General features: G+C 39.9%; 2 protein-coding genes across 4 annotated transcripts in view; one reads left to right on the plus strand and one right to left on the minus strand.

Annotated features, from left to right (window-relative positions):
* The window catches only part of nrg2a (neuregulin 2a), a 75,242-nt gene extending 72,570 nt beyond the window's left edge, over window positions 1-2,672 (minus strand). The window contains exon 1 of the mRNA XM_042430372.1: window positions 2,120-2,672. Coding sequence (XP_042286306.1) covers window positions 2,120-2,528 — 409 coding nt within the window. The 5' untranslated portion in view covers window positions 2,529-2,672. The remainder of the gene's footprint in view (window positions 1-2,119) is intronic.
* Window positions 2,673-4,207: 1,535 nt separating this feature from the next.
* puraa (purine-rich element binding protein Aa) lies at window positions 4,208-13,146 on the plus strand. Of its 3 annotated transcripts, none has more exons than XM_042430375.1 (2): window positions 4,208-4,926; window positions 9,645-13,146. In XM_042430375.1, exon 2 carries the CDS (start codon window positions 9,725-9,727, stop codon window positions 10,580-10,582), a length of 858 nt encoding a protein of 285 aa, XP_042286309.1. In that variant the 5' UTR covers window positions 4,208-4,926; window positions 9,645-9,724; the 3' UTR covers window positions 10,583-13,146. The 3 variants fall into 3 exon arrangements, with proteins under 3 accessions (XP_042286309.1, XP_042286310.1, XP_042286311.1); XM_042430376.1 differs by having other exon boundaries at window positions 4,208-4,921; XM_042430377.1 differs by lacking the exon at window positions 4,208-4,926 and adding an exon at window positions 8,696-8,710.
* Window positions 13,147-14,469: the final 1,323 nt, after the last annotated feature.

Below are 14,469 nucleotides of genomic sequence, written 5' to 3' on the forward strand. Positions count from 1 at the left end.
GTTCAAGGCCAAGAAAATAATGGCCCATAATGTAAATGCTCTAATAAAATATGAACAGTGAACAGAGCATTGTTTATCTTGAATACCTGATGAATAAAAGGAAAAGTGGATGTCAAGGGACTGACTGTTTATCTGTCTGTGGGGAAATCTGCATCAAAAAATATAATGATTGGGGAGGGGACGGGGTCCAGAAACAACAGTGATGAGATTAATTACACTGAGTAAGAAGCCCCTCAATGACAATAGCCCATCAACGCATCATCAGCTATGTTGCTGGGTACTTTGAACTAATCCACAGGGGCCCAGGAAGCGGGTGTGGCAACTCTCTCAGGTAATACAGTGAGTTTGATCAAGTCACTGACAAGCTCTGCTAAGTGGCAGAAGCATTGGGGGATGTGGGGGGTAGGTGTTATGGCTGTTCAAGGAACTCAAGAGGTTATAAGGAGGTCCATTTTGTGTTACCTCTCTAATGGAGAGATGAGTTTAAAAGCCAGAGTGAGTGTGGCAAAATCAAGAGAGGGAAGCATTTGTGTCTCATGAGTACAGGCTAAGAGGATTTAAGAAGGCGGCAGTACAGGGTACACATTATGTTCTTAAGCAGAAGTGAAAATGTGTGTACAATATGGTGGTTATTTTTTTATTATTTGTGTAACTCAGTACATTAAAATTATGGAAGAAGAGGAGCTGCCTCACATTTTGAAGTTGTGTTGCAGGCTGACCACCATGGGACATTGGTTGTAGACACAAGTGAAGGAGTGGCTCCATGACGAGCACTGAGAGGTGTTTAAGATCCAGTTACAGACACTGACACCACTATATAATTTAGGTAGTAGAGAAGACTCATTTTACCCTGATGAAGAGCATGGAAGACAATGTCTGTGGCATTTGAGCTGTTGACAAGTGGCTCTTGCTGATCTAATGACAGAGCGGCCCATGAATTCTGTCACTAAACAATGCACAATTTTAAAACAATGCACATGAATGGATGTATTTAAGTGCTGCCTACTGCACCAACACCAGTGCAACAGTATGCTGCATTGTACTTAATCAATAAGTTCCATAGAATAAACAAAACAATCAGCCTTGATTTTCTCTTGTGAAATCTTACTGGCCATGAGCAAGAGAGAGAGGGAGGGAGAGAGAAAGAGAGAGGGAGCAACCTCACGGTGCACTGGAACAATACGAACACACTTGAATATCTTCAGCGACATGAATAAATACATAACGCCTAATTAGGCGAATATAATGTGCCTGTTGTGATTTTAAAATGACTCCCTAAGGGCGACATCTACTGACCAAAGTCCATTCCTCACCTACTTGTGCATGAAACTAAAAAAAAGAGAAAGTGTTGGTGGTAAAGTTGAACATTTTGATATTTTCAACAACGACTCCATCGTCAGATTCCAGGTTAGGACTATAACACACACTGCTAGCCCTGCAGCCTGCACTGAAGATGTATGTGTGCATACAGGACCTAGACTTAGATAGGCTATGGCAAAGTGTGGAGTATTAAAGAATTAAAGCAGGATGTGAGCTTAAATAGAGCTTAGGAACCAATTTGCTTAGGGCAGCGTGATTTTCCACACGTGATACCGGTGTACAGGCCGCTGTCCCTGGTCCTGAAATTGTACCGGGTCCATGAAACGCATGTACTCCATGTTCTTATAAGAAGCCGCAACAATAATGCAGAACATAAATCTGTATGTGAAGCATATAGGAAGTTAAAGATGCATTGGAAGGTGTCTAAAACGTTTAAACTATAATGCGGGTTTGCAGGATGCAGATAGTTCGATACACACAAACTGCAATTCCTCACAAGCAACAGTGCGAGGCGTATGTCTGATGCAGTTCAGGGGAGAGAGAATGGGAGAGAGAAAGAGAGAAAGAGAGTTTGATTGATCATGTGGGCTATGGGAGCCTGCGAGAGTTGTCGAAAATTGCTGCATAGACGCCCCTTAGGCACCTATCTGGTACCCACTGACTCCAAACCATCCTGTGGTCATAATAACCACAATTCACCAGAGTGCCTGTTACCAAAAGCCCTAAACGAGGGGCTATTAAGAGACCGCTCATTCTTCCGGGTTGGACTTCACCGGTAATCCACAATACATTAACTTACCGCAGTCCTCACACAAGATCTTCCCAACATCCTTTTTTAGGTTCTTTCCACTCGTGTCCAGGGGCGCAAACGATGCCTTGAAAACCAAGGGCTCGTCAGTGGGGTCCATGAAAAAAATGTACTTATGGTTCTTCTTCACTTTGGTGCACGGAGCCTCAGATCCAAATTCCCCCACGGTGACGAGCTGTTCTCGCTCCAGACCCCCGCTGTTTAGGGGCCAAACATCCAGCACTTTGACATTCACACTGTACGGCTCCGCGGAGACGTTCAGAGGCGTAGACTGCACCTTGCCCTCGATCACCACGGCGGATTTGTAAGCCTGGTCCTGCAGGGAATTCAAACTCGGGGAGTAGCAGGCGAATGAGACCCCGATGACCAGCATGGATAAATGTACTGAATCAAGCCTCATGCCGCCTGCTTTGGCTCGGTGGTCGCTGGTCGCGTTGCGGCAGGGCTCTCTCGGCTGCGGGGCGATGGCGATGGAGCTGGGTTGAATGAAGAGACAGCAAGTAGGCTCCAGTAGCACGGCAGCGCGGCAGACCTTGCATAAGTGTCCATGCCATCGGGATCCGCTGCTTTTCGAGTAATTTTCAATGGTTAAACAGCAGCTTTGAAACGGGGAAACCGCGGGATGATGCTGGGTTTCAAATCCAGTCACTGCTTTCTGCTAATAATAAGGCATCGCAGACAGGCTAAGCAAGGAATTGGCGGATTCTCCCCTCCAGAAGATGCCCCCTATGCTGCCATAGTAGCCTTAACTGCAAGACGACGCCACTCTTATCTTTGCCCAAAAATTGCAGTGGTGGGGTACCGCTATGATGGTTTTCTGTATCATCTGCAGCGGAGGGAAAAGACGCAAAATGCTGCAGTGAACCACAAGTTTGGTAGTCCGGTCGCAAAACATAAGCCACGTTTCATTCCAAAAAATAAAAGAATATTTCTGGTCGGCAGCTAAAACGCTAATACGCCGCCTTCCACCGCGGCTCTCTCTCCGCCTCCCCCACTAGCCACAGACGGAGAGAAAATAATGCCGATTGCCAAGGGGCTCCGTCAACAAAAACGCAGGATTGGAGCACTGAGATACAGGCAACCGATGGACCACAGGGTCGATCTCCTCACTCCCAAACCCAGTTACTGTATGTCAATCACTCCATGGTGTTTTATCAGCGGTGATCTCACGTTATAATGAAACAAACAAAATCCTAAATCCATGACTGTCCCTCCTCAAAATCGCATCTTACTGTAGCCAAGGCATGACTCCAAAAAATGAAAGAGGTTCACATTGAAAAATACAGCCGCATATAGTCCGGTGGGCCCAGAGAAATCATATGGCTGCGATGACTAAGGCTGCGAAAGCATTTCAGATTCTTCAAGAGACTGTTTTGAATGAGTTTTGCGTCTCATCCCATTAAGTCATGCCCTGCATTCAGGTCACATTCGCTGCTCTGCCTCTAAAAAAAACTGATGTTGAAGCACCGCATTAAATCCATACAGCTAAAACAGCTGCAATATTAGAGTTCAAAGCAGAGAAAAAACTACTTTAATCACCACAGGAGGAGAAAATTCAGAGAAGACAGGCTTTTCTGTGTTTTTTACTATTAGAACGTGATGCTTGCACATGATAAATAGCTCTAAGAGAGAAATTATATGACCAAGAAAAATAAAATAAAAGAGGAATATTAACACGTTTGATTTTCATCTGTGGCCATGTTTAGGTCAAGTTATGATGGTGATGGCAATGGTTTGGTTTAGTCTAAATGCCAAATAGAATGCGGATACAGGATGTTGTGCTGACAGTATTCACAAAGAGCGACATCTGCTGACCACAGTATGAACAATTTGACACATAGTTGCTGTAAATCAAACAGCAAAGGAAAAGCAGGGTACCAAATGTTGAATTGTGTCCCAATAAAATATGCTTGGTGTGGACTGCAATAATCGCATTATCAGTGGGATTATACGGGTTAGGATAAAAACTGTGCAGCATATTGAATAAAAAAACAACAAAAAAACAAACAAACAAAAAAAAAAAACAATCATATGAATCATTCAGAACAAATAAATATGTGCTGTAAATTTACAAAATACTTCTACATCTATACATTTACTTATGTTTTCATTTATGTACAAGGTTTGCAAACCTGACACAGACCTCGCTGCTCTCCATGGTGCTGAAACTGTACAAGGCCTAAAAATACATAAAACATAGGCCTATTGAGTGCTGGTGTCACACAGATATGGAATTACATTCATATTTCATGTGTCTTTCCTTTTTTCCTTTCTTTTAACAAGAACTACCACAAAACTCTTGACACAAACATAGAATAGAAGCACTGGATATGTGCACTCTTCTTCCCTAAATGATTCAACCATGCTGTTGCTTCATGCTACCAATGAAAGCAAGATAAAAGTCATGATATCGACCCAAAATTGTACTTGTAATAAGGTGTTGGTAGTATTCTTACTTCTTTACACATTGCCTTCCATCACAGTGCCCAAAATGTTGCTCTACCTGTTACCATCAAATGGCAAAGCTGCAATTCCTTAGCAGCACCGAGGGGAGGCGCAGTGCTTGAGTTCCCACCAAACAGTGCGTGTTGACATCAGAGGTGAAGCGTGCGGCGTTGAACTTATGCGTGTGTCCCTCTCCGTGCCACGACTCGCCGTTTCTTGTCCATCTTGTGAAGCAAGCTGTGCTGTCATTAAGGCCTGCGAGCATATTCACATGTGTCTTTTGCCTTGTCTCGTCTTCTGCTGCACGCCGTCGAGGCTTTAAGGCGCTCCGCCTGCAGACCGAGCAGGGTAAGGTAGGTTACTGGATGTGGCTTGGTGAAAGGAATGACGCTTTATTTACATGTCATTCTGTTATTGTCCTGCAGCATTTAAGTGCCCTAACGTGCAAGCCAAGCATATGTCATTGCTTCGCAGAGTTTACAGAAGCATAACATACTGCATATGCGCCGTGCGTCTGATCTAAAAAATCATAGTGGAGCTGCGTTTGGAGCGGCGCCACAGCATTCCTGTGTTGGGATGTAGGGCAAAACTTTGTGAGGTGATCACAGCGGCTGCCTTTTACAAACTGCGACGACACCTTATTGAGGCGGAATTCTGCGTTGGACGTGGCCTTGGCACCCGAACCGAGCTGCTTTTACTGATTCATATTCATGATTAAAAATGGTCTGAAAAACAGGCCAAGCACTGATTGATAATATACTGATTAAATTGTTAGGTTGTTTGTTGTCTGTCGGAGCTGCTGATTTATCATCTTACGGAGAAAGGGTCTAGATAGCCTATAATAGGTAAGTAAATTAGACAGAACATATCCCGTGGTGAAATTTGGTATTAAAAAGTCGGATGAAACTCTAAATGGTTATTTTTTGGGGCAATAGAGGCCCCAAGAGAAGGGTATTACATTTATGCAGGATACATCCTATGCTGTCATAAAAATACCAGCAAAAATAAATAAATAAATAAAAATTAAGACCTCGCCTGAATGTTAATACAATAAGTTCTGTAGTAATTACTCACCTATCATCATTTAGATCCGTGTTTATCAGGGATCTACCTGGTTGAGGAAGACAAAGAAGAAAGAATGACACAATAAGGTCAGCTTGCCTTCCTATAGAAAAAAAATAAAATAATTATGGATTCAGATAAATTACGAAGAGACTGACAATGAAATAAAGCAGCTGCAGGGACAGCTCAGATCAACCCACCAAACGGTTTACAGGGTTTTCTGCATAAACGGCCTTTGTAGGCCTGCAACATGCGGATCATCAGAAAGATACATACAAGCTATGTAAATTGAATTATTTTATTATTTATTTAGTTCATTTTCATCCCTGCCTCATTACGGGAATGCTGGTTTCTCTTATTAAGCTCCTACACAATTTTCTTACTTTATACTTCTCCAGACATGACTGGATTTTGTGATGGTTGCTGTAGAGCTGATGAGGAGGCCGGACGACCTGGAGGCGACAAAAGCGGCTTATTTTAATGATTTTATAGAGCAAATCTAAACGTTGATCAAGGTTAAATAAGACAGTTAAATAAGAGAAAATCTGCTAAACTATAATAACCAGTAGGCCGGCAGGCTCACCTCAGCAGATAGAAAATGAGAGTTCAGAGAAGTCTGCAGGTTTTGTCCCAATGTTTTCAACAACTGATTTTCAATAAATCAACGTCACTTTTTAAGGTTATAATCGACATATTTATTTGCATGTTTATTAGCTTTTTATGGCTATTGGTCGTTATTTCAATAATTCATTAAAATATTTTACCTCGCGAATACGTCTGAATATATTTATTTATTTTATTTCTTTTACCCCTTTGTCCTCATAATTATGACCATAAAATTGAAATAATTGTTTCACTTTTGCCTTTCTTTAGAATGTTTACTCAATATGACAGTATATACTCATCGGTTTTATCTTATTTTATCGTGTTATGTACTTGTTAACTTCAGGGTAATTTCAGTGAATTGTAGAAAGCTTTATTATTTACAAAAGGTATTTTTGTATTTTGAATTAATTTATGGACAAATACAAAAATATAAATCCTGTTTATATCCGAAGATTTGTCCTAATATTCTCCTAAGAACATTAATATCCACATATAACTTTAAAAAAATAAATAAATTTAAAAAAAAAGAAAAAAAAAGCAACTAATGTTTAAACAGATTTAAAATGTTTTTGTTTCTGGTTAAAATATCATTAGTAAATGATAGGTTAGTAAAAGAGAACTTGACTTTGGCCTTTAAACAAACCCTCATGAAGACTACACTGAAAAAATGTAGGCCTACATGTTAAAAAAGGAAGTCTTATATTTGCTCTGCAGATACTGTCAAAGAGATTTTTCTTTTTTTTTATAAAGAAAAATACAATAACATGCACGTGGAAACAAGGCACAATAAGACCAGAGAGTTGATTATATATACAATTAAAGTATTAGTCAATTAGATTAATCGAGTTGATCTCTACTAAATAATTTTAAGACTCAATATTCGCCCTTTTAATATGAATATTGGTGAAGTGCATAACTTATATTGACTTGAAGAGTTCAGAATGGGCCCAGGTTTAAACAGGATTAAGCCGCAGGCCGTCCTTTTATTCAGCCTATATGTTAAGGAGTCAGTCACATGTCAACATTGCAAGTTCATTAAGACACATAAATAGTCTTCAAGATATGTCGACCTAAAAGGGGAGAAGGCGTGCATGTTTTAAAATGATATTCAGCATCTGCAAAACAATCAAACAAAAAGTGTGGGCTGACATAGAGCTGTTTCACAATGTAGGCTTTAAATATAAATGTGACATTCTAATGTTTTAATGTAGAGATTTAAGCCATTCCCTCATTCGTATTTTAATTCTTTATAAAATAGGGTCAGAGTTTTTCACATGCAAACAAATTACTGGTTTAATGGCTCATAAATTCACTCGCTCAATAAATCCCAAAAGAAAACAAAAGTCGCATTTATCCTTTTCTTAATTTACCAGGAATACCAAACTTGTCCAAGAGAAATATTAAACCGCTCATAAATGATGTGCGGGGATTCATTTGTGTCAATAGCAAATTTGGCACAAATTATTTTCTGGCTCAATTTAAAATACAGGCTGTATGTAGTGTATAGATGTTTCAGATGAAACTTGCGGGCGATCAGATATGATTCCAGTTGGACATGAAGGAAGATTAATTACTGTGGACAAAGTATCGCAAGCAAGGCAACAATATTTGTGCCAAATAACCAGTTAAAGGTCAATGTTGTATTTTTGTATATGTGCTTTATTTGGACTATAAATAATTGCAAAACTAGAATAGAATAATTAAAATGAGAATTTCTCAGAAATGCAGAAGAGAGATGTTTTTTAGCGCCTCATAATCGCCTTGGATCAACAACTAGACCACATCAGACTAAAACGGTCTACTAATAGCCTGTTGATGTGTAGGCCTGCATAATTAAAACATGAAAACATTAAACATGGTCATGCTTTGATCCTTTCATACAATGACAATAGTCTGTGCTGTAGCTTTCAAATGAGAGCACAACAAATCATAGGTAGCTATTAGCTACTTACAGGCCTCCAACACAGGTTTATACACAGTAGCTTATATTCTGCCATGAGGGGGAAAAAACCCAGCTGTGACAGTTACATCACTTTCCTTTAAATGCGACGGCAGCCTGGTTCAATGCGTGGCTTAATAATTAAGAACTACTGCAGAGAGAGGACAGGTTGGACACATTGAAAACAGTGGCTATATCCTGACTGACGTGTTGACTCAATTCATAAATCAGATGACTTTAGAAATAACTAGTCAAAAATAACTTGACTTGATACAAAGGCCAAAGACTAAAAATAATATTTCATTGTGCATCTCGTCAGCGTCTACATGAGCATACAGATGTGCAGCAGAGACGTGGTTTGAAATAAAACGTTTGTCATGGACGCTTTGATTCTCAACTCAAATAACTTCCAGCTGACCACAGTTCACTGAATGAAGAAACCAAACTAACCTCCTCTTTCAAACTTTGGAGCGAGTAGCATAACAAAAAAAAAAGATGGACATTTTGTGTCGCTTTTGATCTAACATGAGGTAAGTGGGCTGACTTTGCTGACATTACATGATTATGTCTTTGCATCCCTGAATATTGTTCCTAAAAATAAAAATAAAAAAGTCGCCTCTTTCACAACATACTTTGTCAATACGAAGGCTTATTGTCATGATAGTAAAATAAATTTGAATTGGAGCTGCGTAAATTAAAATTGTGGAAGTTTAAAAAAACAGCCTTGCGTAATTGACATCACATGTTTTGAAATAAAATGAATAAACTGAAATAAATAATGATGATGTGCCATACCGGTGTATGTTATTTAGCCTTGATAATATTTGGCCTTGTTAACCAGGCTCCTGCCACTGGCTGTGCAGGACTGGTAGCTGGCGAATAAACAATTCACTCAAGATTGTGAGCTTGTTATTAATAGTGTTTTATTATTACTACTAGTGCAATGCTGTTTAATGTAATTCAATGCAGTGCTATGTAAAATATAGGCTATTTAAGTGGACCTAGGTGAGGAGTTTTACAGGACTCGAAACAAGGTTTAGGTTTGGACCTTTAGGGACTTCAGTGGCAGCTTATTTAGAAGTGAGAAGTCTGTCAGATTATCACAATTAATTAATCGTCTGTAAAATCGTTAGAGCATTAAAGCTTGTAGGCTATACGTGCACAGAGACAGATGTGATGTGATGTATGGTACTTTTCTCATTTTCTACTCTCAGCCTACTTTGAAACAGAGGGCAAGCTAGGGTCTTTCCTGGAAGCAAAAGTACCCTCGTTCACAGAGGCTGTAACGCCATATCGAAAGTGAATCAGACTTTTAGGGCGATGCGTTCCCCCGAAGAAGCGTTGGTTTCGTTGTCAGTATAAGTGACAGCATGACATTACACCGTATGGGAGACAACAGCGTCGTCGCTCTGCACTAATGTCTCCCCCCCTCCTCCCCTCGCCTTTTTATGCCTCTCTGTTTAGATCTCGCGAGAGTTCCGGCGTTCGCTGTGACTGGCCGTGGCTTTGCAGCAGACAGAGGGAGAAGGCAGGCAGGCAGCATCATGGCGGACAGAGATAGTGGAAGTGAGCAGGGAGGAGCAGCCACGGGCCCAGGCTTCGGCTCCATGCACCTAGCGACAGGAGGGGCGGGCTCGGCTTCCGGGCTCCAGCACGAGACTCAAGAGCTGGCGTCGAAGCGAGTTGACATCCAAAACAAACGCTTCTACTTGGACGTAAAGCAGAACGCGAAAGGCCGCTTCTTAAAGATAGCAGAAGTCGGGGCCGGTGGAAACAAGAGCCGCCTCACTCTCTCCATGTCCGTGGCGGTCGAGTTCCGTGACTACTTGGGGGACTTCATCGAACATTATGCCCAGCTGGGTCCGAGCAACCCGGGGTTGGTACAAGACGAGCCCAGGCGAGCGCTCAAAAGCGAGTTTCTGGTCCGAGAAAATCGGAAATACTACATGGATCTGAAAGAGAACCAGAGGGGACGGTTTCTGAGGATTCGACAGACCGTTAACCGGGGGCCCGGTTTGGGATCCACACAAGGCCAGACGATTGCTCTGCCTGCCCAGGGACTTATTGAGTTTCGTGACGCTTTGGCTAAACTTATTGACGATTACGGTGTAGAGGACGAACCTGCAGAGTTGCCCGAAGGGTCATCATTGACTGTGGACAACAAACGGTTTTTCTTCGACGTCGGATCCAATAAGTACGGGGTGTTCATGAGGGTAAGCGAAGTGAAGCCAACGTACCGCAACTCAATTACGGTGCCGTTCAAAGTGTGGTCCAAATTTGGGAATACTTTCTGTAAATATGCCGAGGAGATGAAGAAGATCCAGGAGAAACAGCGGGAGAAAAGGGCATGCGAGCTGCAGCAACAAGAGGAGATGCAGGCGGACGATGGAGACGAGGATTGATATAGAGAGCAAAAGAAAAAAGAAAAAAAACATGCAAGAGTAATGAAAATAACAAGAGAAATATAATTAAAAACTCTACTGTATAAAGAAAGAAATCTAAAGATTTAACTGTAATGGTTTAACTCCAAGGGAGCATCACCCACAATATAAGAAACCTCCACAACCTGACAGTTATGACATGTTGTCACTCATCGCTGGATGTTACCCCACTTATCCACCATTAATACAGTAACAGGCTGCTAAACAAAGTAATAACATTATATTTGAACATTGTTTCCTACTTGACAAACAATATTGAACTGAGTGTTTATTTCCCTTATTAACAGAAAACTTTTGTACCAGTTAAAGCTATTGTAAAAAAAAAAAAAAGTGTTTGCAATGTTCAAATGGGATTATTGCCGAGTTCTGAGAAAAAGACAAAAAACGTTCCTTTTCATGTGAGCTAATGACTTCAGCACAAATCAGATATTTTAATTTTTAAACCAAAATTCAAAAAAACTTTATAAAAGTTTGTCACATGTACTTGCCATCCTATTTACCTTTTCCTGTGAGTAGAGATGTGTTTACACATAAATCATATGAGGGCTAGGCCTGCTTTGGAAACTGGTTAGATGTCATGCAGTATAAAAAGGAACATATAGGCATTTTCATGAAATGAAATAAGTGCTCTATCTGTTGTGCAATATGCATTGCATAAGAATCAAATATATTGAACTGGTCAATGGATCTTGATATGATGACATTTGCCAGAGGCATTCAAAGAAATATTAATATTGTAATTTTTGTTTCAGTTGAAATTGTTGCCATGCAGATGGATATATTATAGACTACCTTTGTGTCTCGTTGTTAATGCAATGTGTTCATTTTAAAGGTACTAAATGTGTATTTGATAGAGGAAATGCAGTGACAACATGTAGCAAATGGCCTGAATTGCAGATCAATTAACAAGACAAACACCCTACACATTCTGTGTTGATTGGCATAGTGGACTTTGAAAAAAAAAAGAGGCAAAATTCAGCAGAGCATTATTGGTTTGAACATCTGAAACATTTTGTGAACTTTTTCAGTTATAAAAGTCTAAATGGTGCCAATGATTGCTGTTGCTGCATGTTAATCTGCACTAAGATAGATTTCGTTGGTCTCCCAAAATATTGGCTCAAGGACCCTTCCATATGTATCTTTATCTGCCTATATTGTACGAATCTCAAGTTTGAGTACTGAGTGATTTCCATCCAAAGGCTTGGTGTAATTGTAGTGGAACTTGTTTCAAAGCGTGATTGTAAAAGGAGCGACTTTGCGAACTGTAATCAAAAAAAAAAAATCACCATCACACTATGAGGAGGGCCACTGAGGAGCACACCTGGACAAGCCGAGGTGAAGAGGGTTCAATCCACCTGTTGGTGAAACTCCAGTATTGTGTCAATGGACGTGCCCATCCCTACAAGCCTAAGATCTGAAGGTGTGAAGTTCAGTGGGGCTACCTTGGATACATTCTCATAGCTCCACTTTAGATTTGTAGGTCCAAATATCTACCTGGGGGTGATGAGATTCTGTTTTGGTCTAATTGTAAATATTTGGGCTGCCACACGGAAAACAACTGGTTCTAATCCAGTTCAGTCGCATCTCATAGATGTGTGATAGCAGTTTTATAAACTCTGTCAGTAAACTCCAGAGAAACTGGCAACAATCAGATAATGTCAGATTTACCTCAGCATTGAATTAAATGATTGCTCCCATGTTTAGATTGACTGGAAACCAGCAAACTAGACTGTCCTTGACCACCTATTTTTGGAGCCTCTGGTATAGCCTAAATGACACCTGATTGGGAGCATCCTCTTCAGCATATAAACAACCTGGTGCCTTAAACACTCCGCATGCTTACACGCTGGCCTGGTGCTTTGGATCGCAGTTTGGCTTCTTTTTATTATTGTTTCCTCTTTCTTTCTTTCTTTCCATTTTTGTGTCTCAGCCCCCTTGTGTGCTAGCGCACGACTCGTGGTGCTAAAAGGGTTTGTTACAAACTCTTCAAGAAAAAAATAGAAGCAGAATTCTTAACTTTTTTCTGCTACCTTCCTTTTTCCCCTCTAACTTCAATGCCATCCCCATTCCCCAGCCATCCAGGTATCGGCCTACATGTAAACATGGAAGGGGGTGGTCACCTAGATGCAAGATGATGCAGAAGAGTTGGCTCTTCACTAGCCAAGCACATTAGCAGGAAGAGCAGGGGCTGACTGGGAACATCAGTAGTGGCCTGAAATGATTATAAATTGTTGTTGGCAAGCCCCCCCTTGAAATGCTCGTTCTATGGCTTGGATAGTTATATGTAAGTTGTAAGTCTCGCTCAATTAATGGGGAGTAGCAAGCATGTCTTGTTTTGTTTTTTTTGTTTTACGTAGTTTTACCTTTTCAGCGTTATTCCACATTATTTGTAATTTTGGAATGTTTTCGCCCACAAAAAATATATCTATTTTTTATGTGCAACATTTCATCACTGTGTGCAATATCGTATGTGCCAATGGTGGCAATATATGTATATCAATTAAATATATGATTACTATTTGAAAGCATGTGGCTGAATTCCATGTTTATTTCTCATGAAGGAGTTGTATGCCTTTATTTGCACTCAAAAGCTCCATCCCGGAGGAAAATATAGTAAACCAAGGTCTTAGCAGCCTGTTGGGTGAAGCAGTTCACACGAGTTCTTCAACTTGAAATAGAACAATGTCACTGCTAGTATCCCTCTCTCTCTAGGAAATGGGTAAACTTGGCGTATGGGTTGTTGAAGGTAGATTATAAACGCATAATGGAGTTTTTGTGGTAAGGAAAAACGTAAGAACAGTGGAATCTCCATTTTAGCTTTAAGCTAAGAAAAGGTGCTTCAGTCCAATCCTCATTAAGGTGTATGGTGAACTGTCTTCAGTGGTTGTTGTGTGTAGCACTTTGCTTTCCCAGGTTAATGATATGCCTGACCAATACTTATTTAAAATGATCTCAACAAAGAATGTCATTCTCTCTTATGTTGCCTCTTTTTTTAAAGAGGGTATATGATTTGCTCATTTGGTTTTGATGCATTAAAATATAATTTATGTACATTTGACAAATTTTAAAAATAAATTTAATTTACCCATGAGGGAAAATCTGCATTCAAAATGTATGTGTTTTTTCATGTTTTGTTTCTTGTTGGGGGGAAAAAAACAACAACAAACTTCCGTAAATGTCTACTATTCACTGATGGAAAGTATGTTTAATTTTGATGTAGTGTTGTCTACACTGTCTGACTCTACATTTGCAATGATACTAATTACTAAAGCTTAATTTTACAGCCTTTAAAATGCAAACTTTGCAATGACAAATACCTGATGACTCATGTCTTCTTAGAGATTTCTACATTAGTACTGTATGTGTAATACCGGGCTGTAAAATAAAGCATTACTTTGTTCTCTAATCATTCTGACTATGCAATTTGTGATCATTCGTATTCAAATAGCTGCTCTTTTGTGAGCTTTACAGCTAATATAACACTAAAGAAATGAGAGTTTACTGATCAGAACCCAACAGAACCTGCATATCTTTTTAAGTTTTGTAACTGCTTGCAAATAATAATATTTTTTTTTATACAGGTTTGGTTATTGTGGTATTGCTACAGTGATTAACACAAACAAGCCAAATAAAACCTGTGTCCTGCCTCCAAATGTAAGCAGGTCACAAAATTTTTACTATATTTATGTGTTACTTTAGTTTAAATACTTTCTATTTATAAGTTAGGTAGATTTCTTGTCACAAGTTAGATTCAATGCATGGTAAAACAAAGGGTTTAACTTAGAAGGTGGTAATTATTGTAAATATTGAAAAAAGGCATGGATTTATTATTCAGCACATCACCAGCA

This window comes from Thunnus maccoyii, chromosome 13 (assembly GCF_910596095.1).
Source record: "Thunnus maccoyii chromosome 13, fThuMac1.1, whole genome shotgun sequence".
NCBI classification, from domain to species: domain Eukaryota; kingdom Metazoa; phylum Chordata; class Actinopteri; order Scombriformes; family Scombridae; genus Thunnus; species Thunnus maccoyii.

What these genes read in the sequence shown, in the direction of transcription:
- puraa (XM_042430375.1), top strand. Translation starts at nt 9,725, where the DNA reads ATGGCGGACAGAGATAGTGGAAGTGAGCAGGGAGGAGCAGCCACGGGC.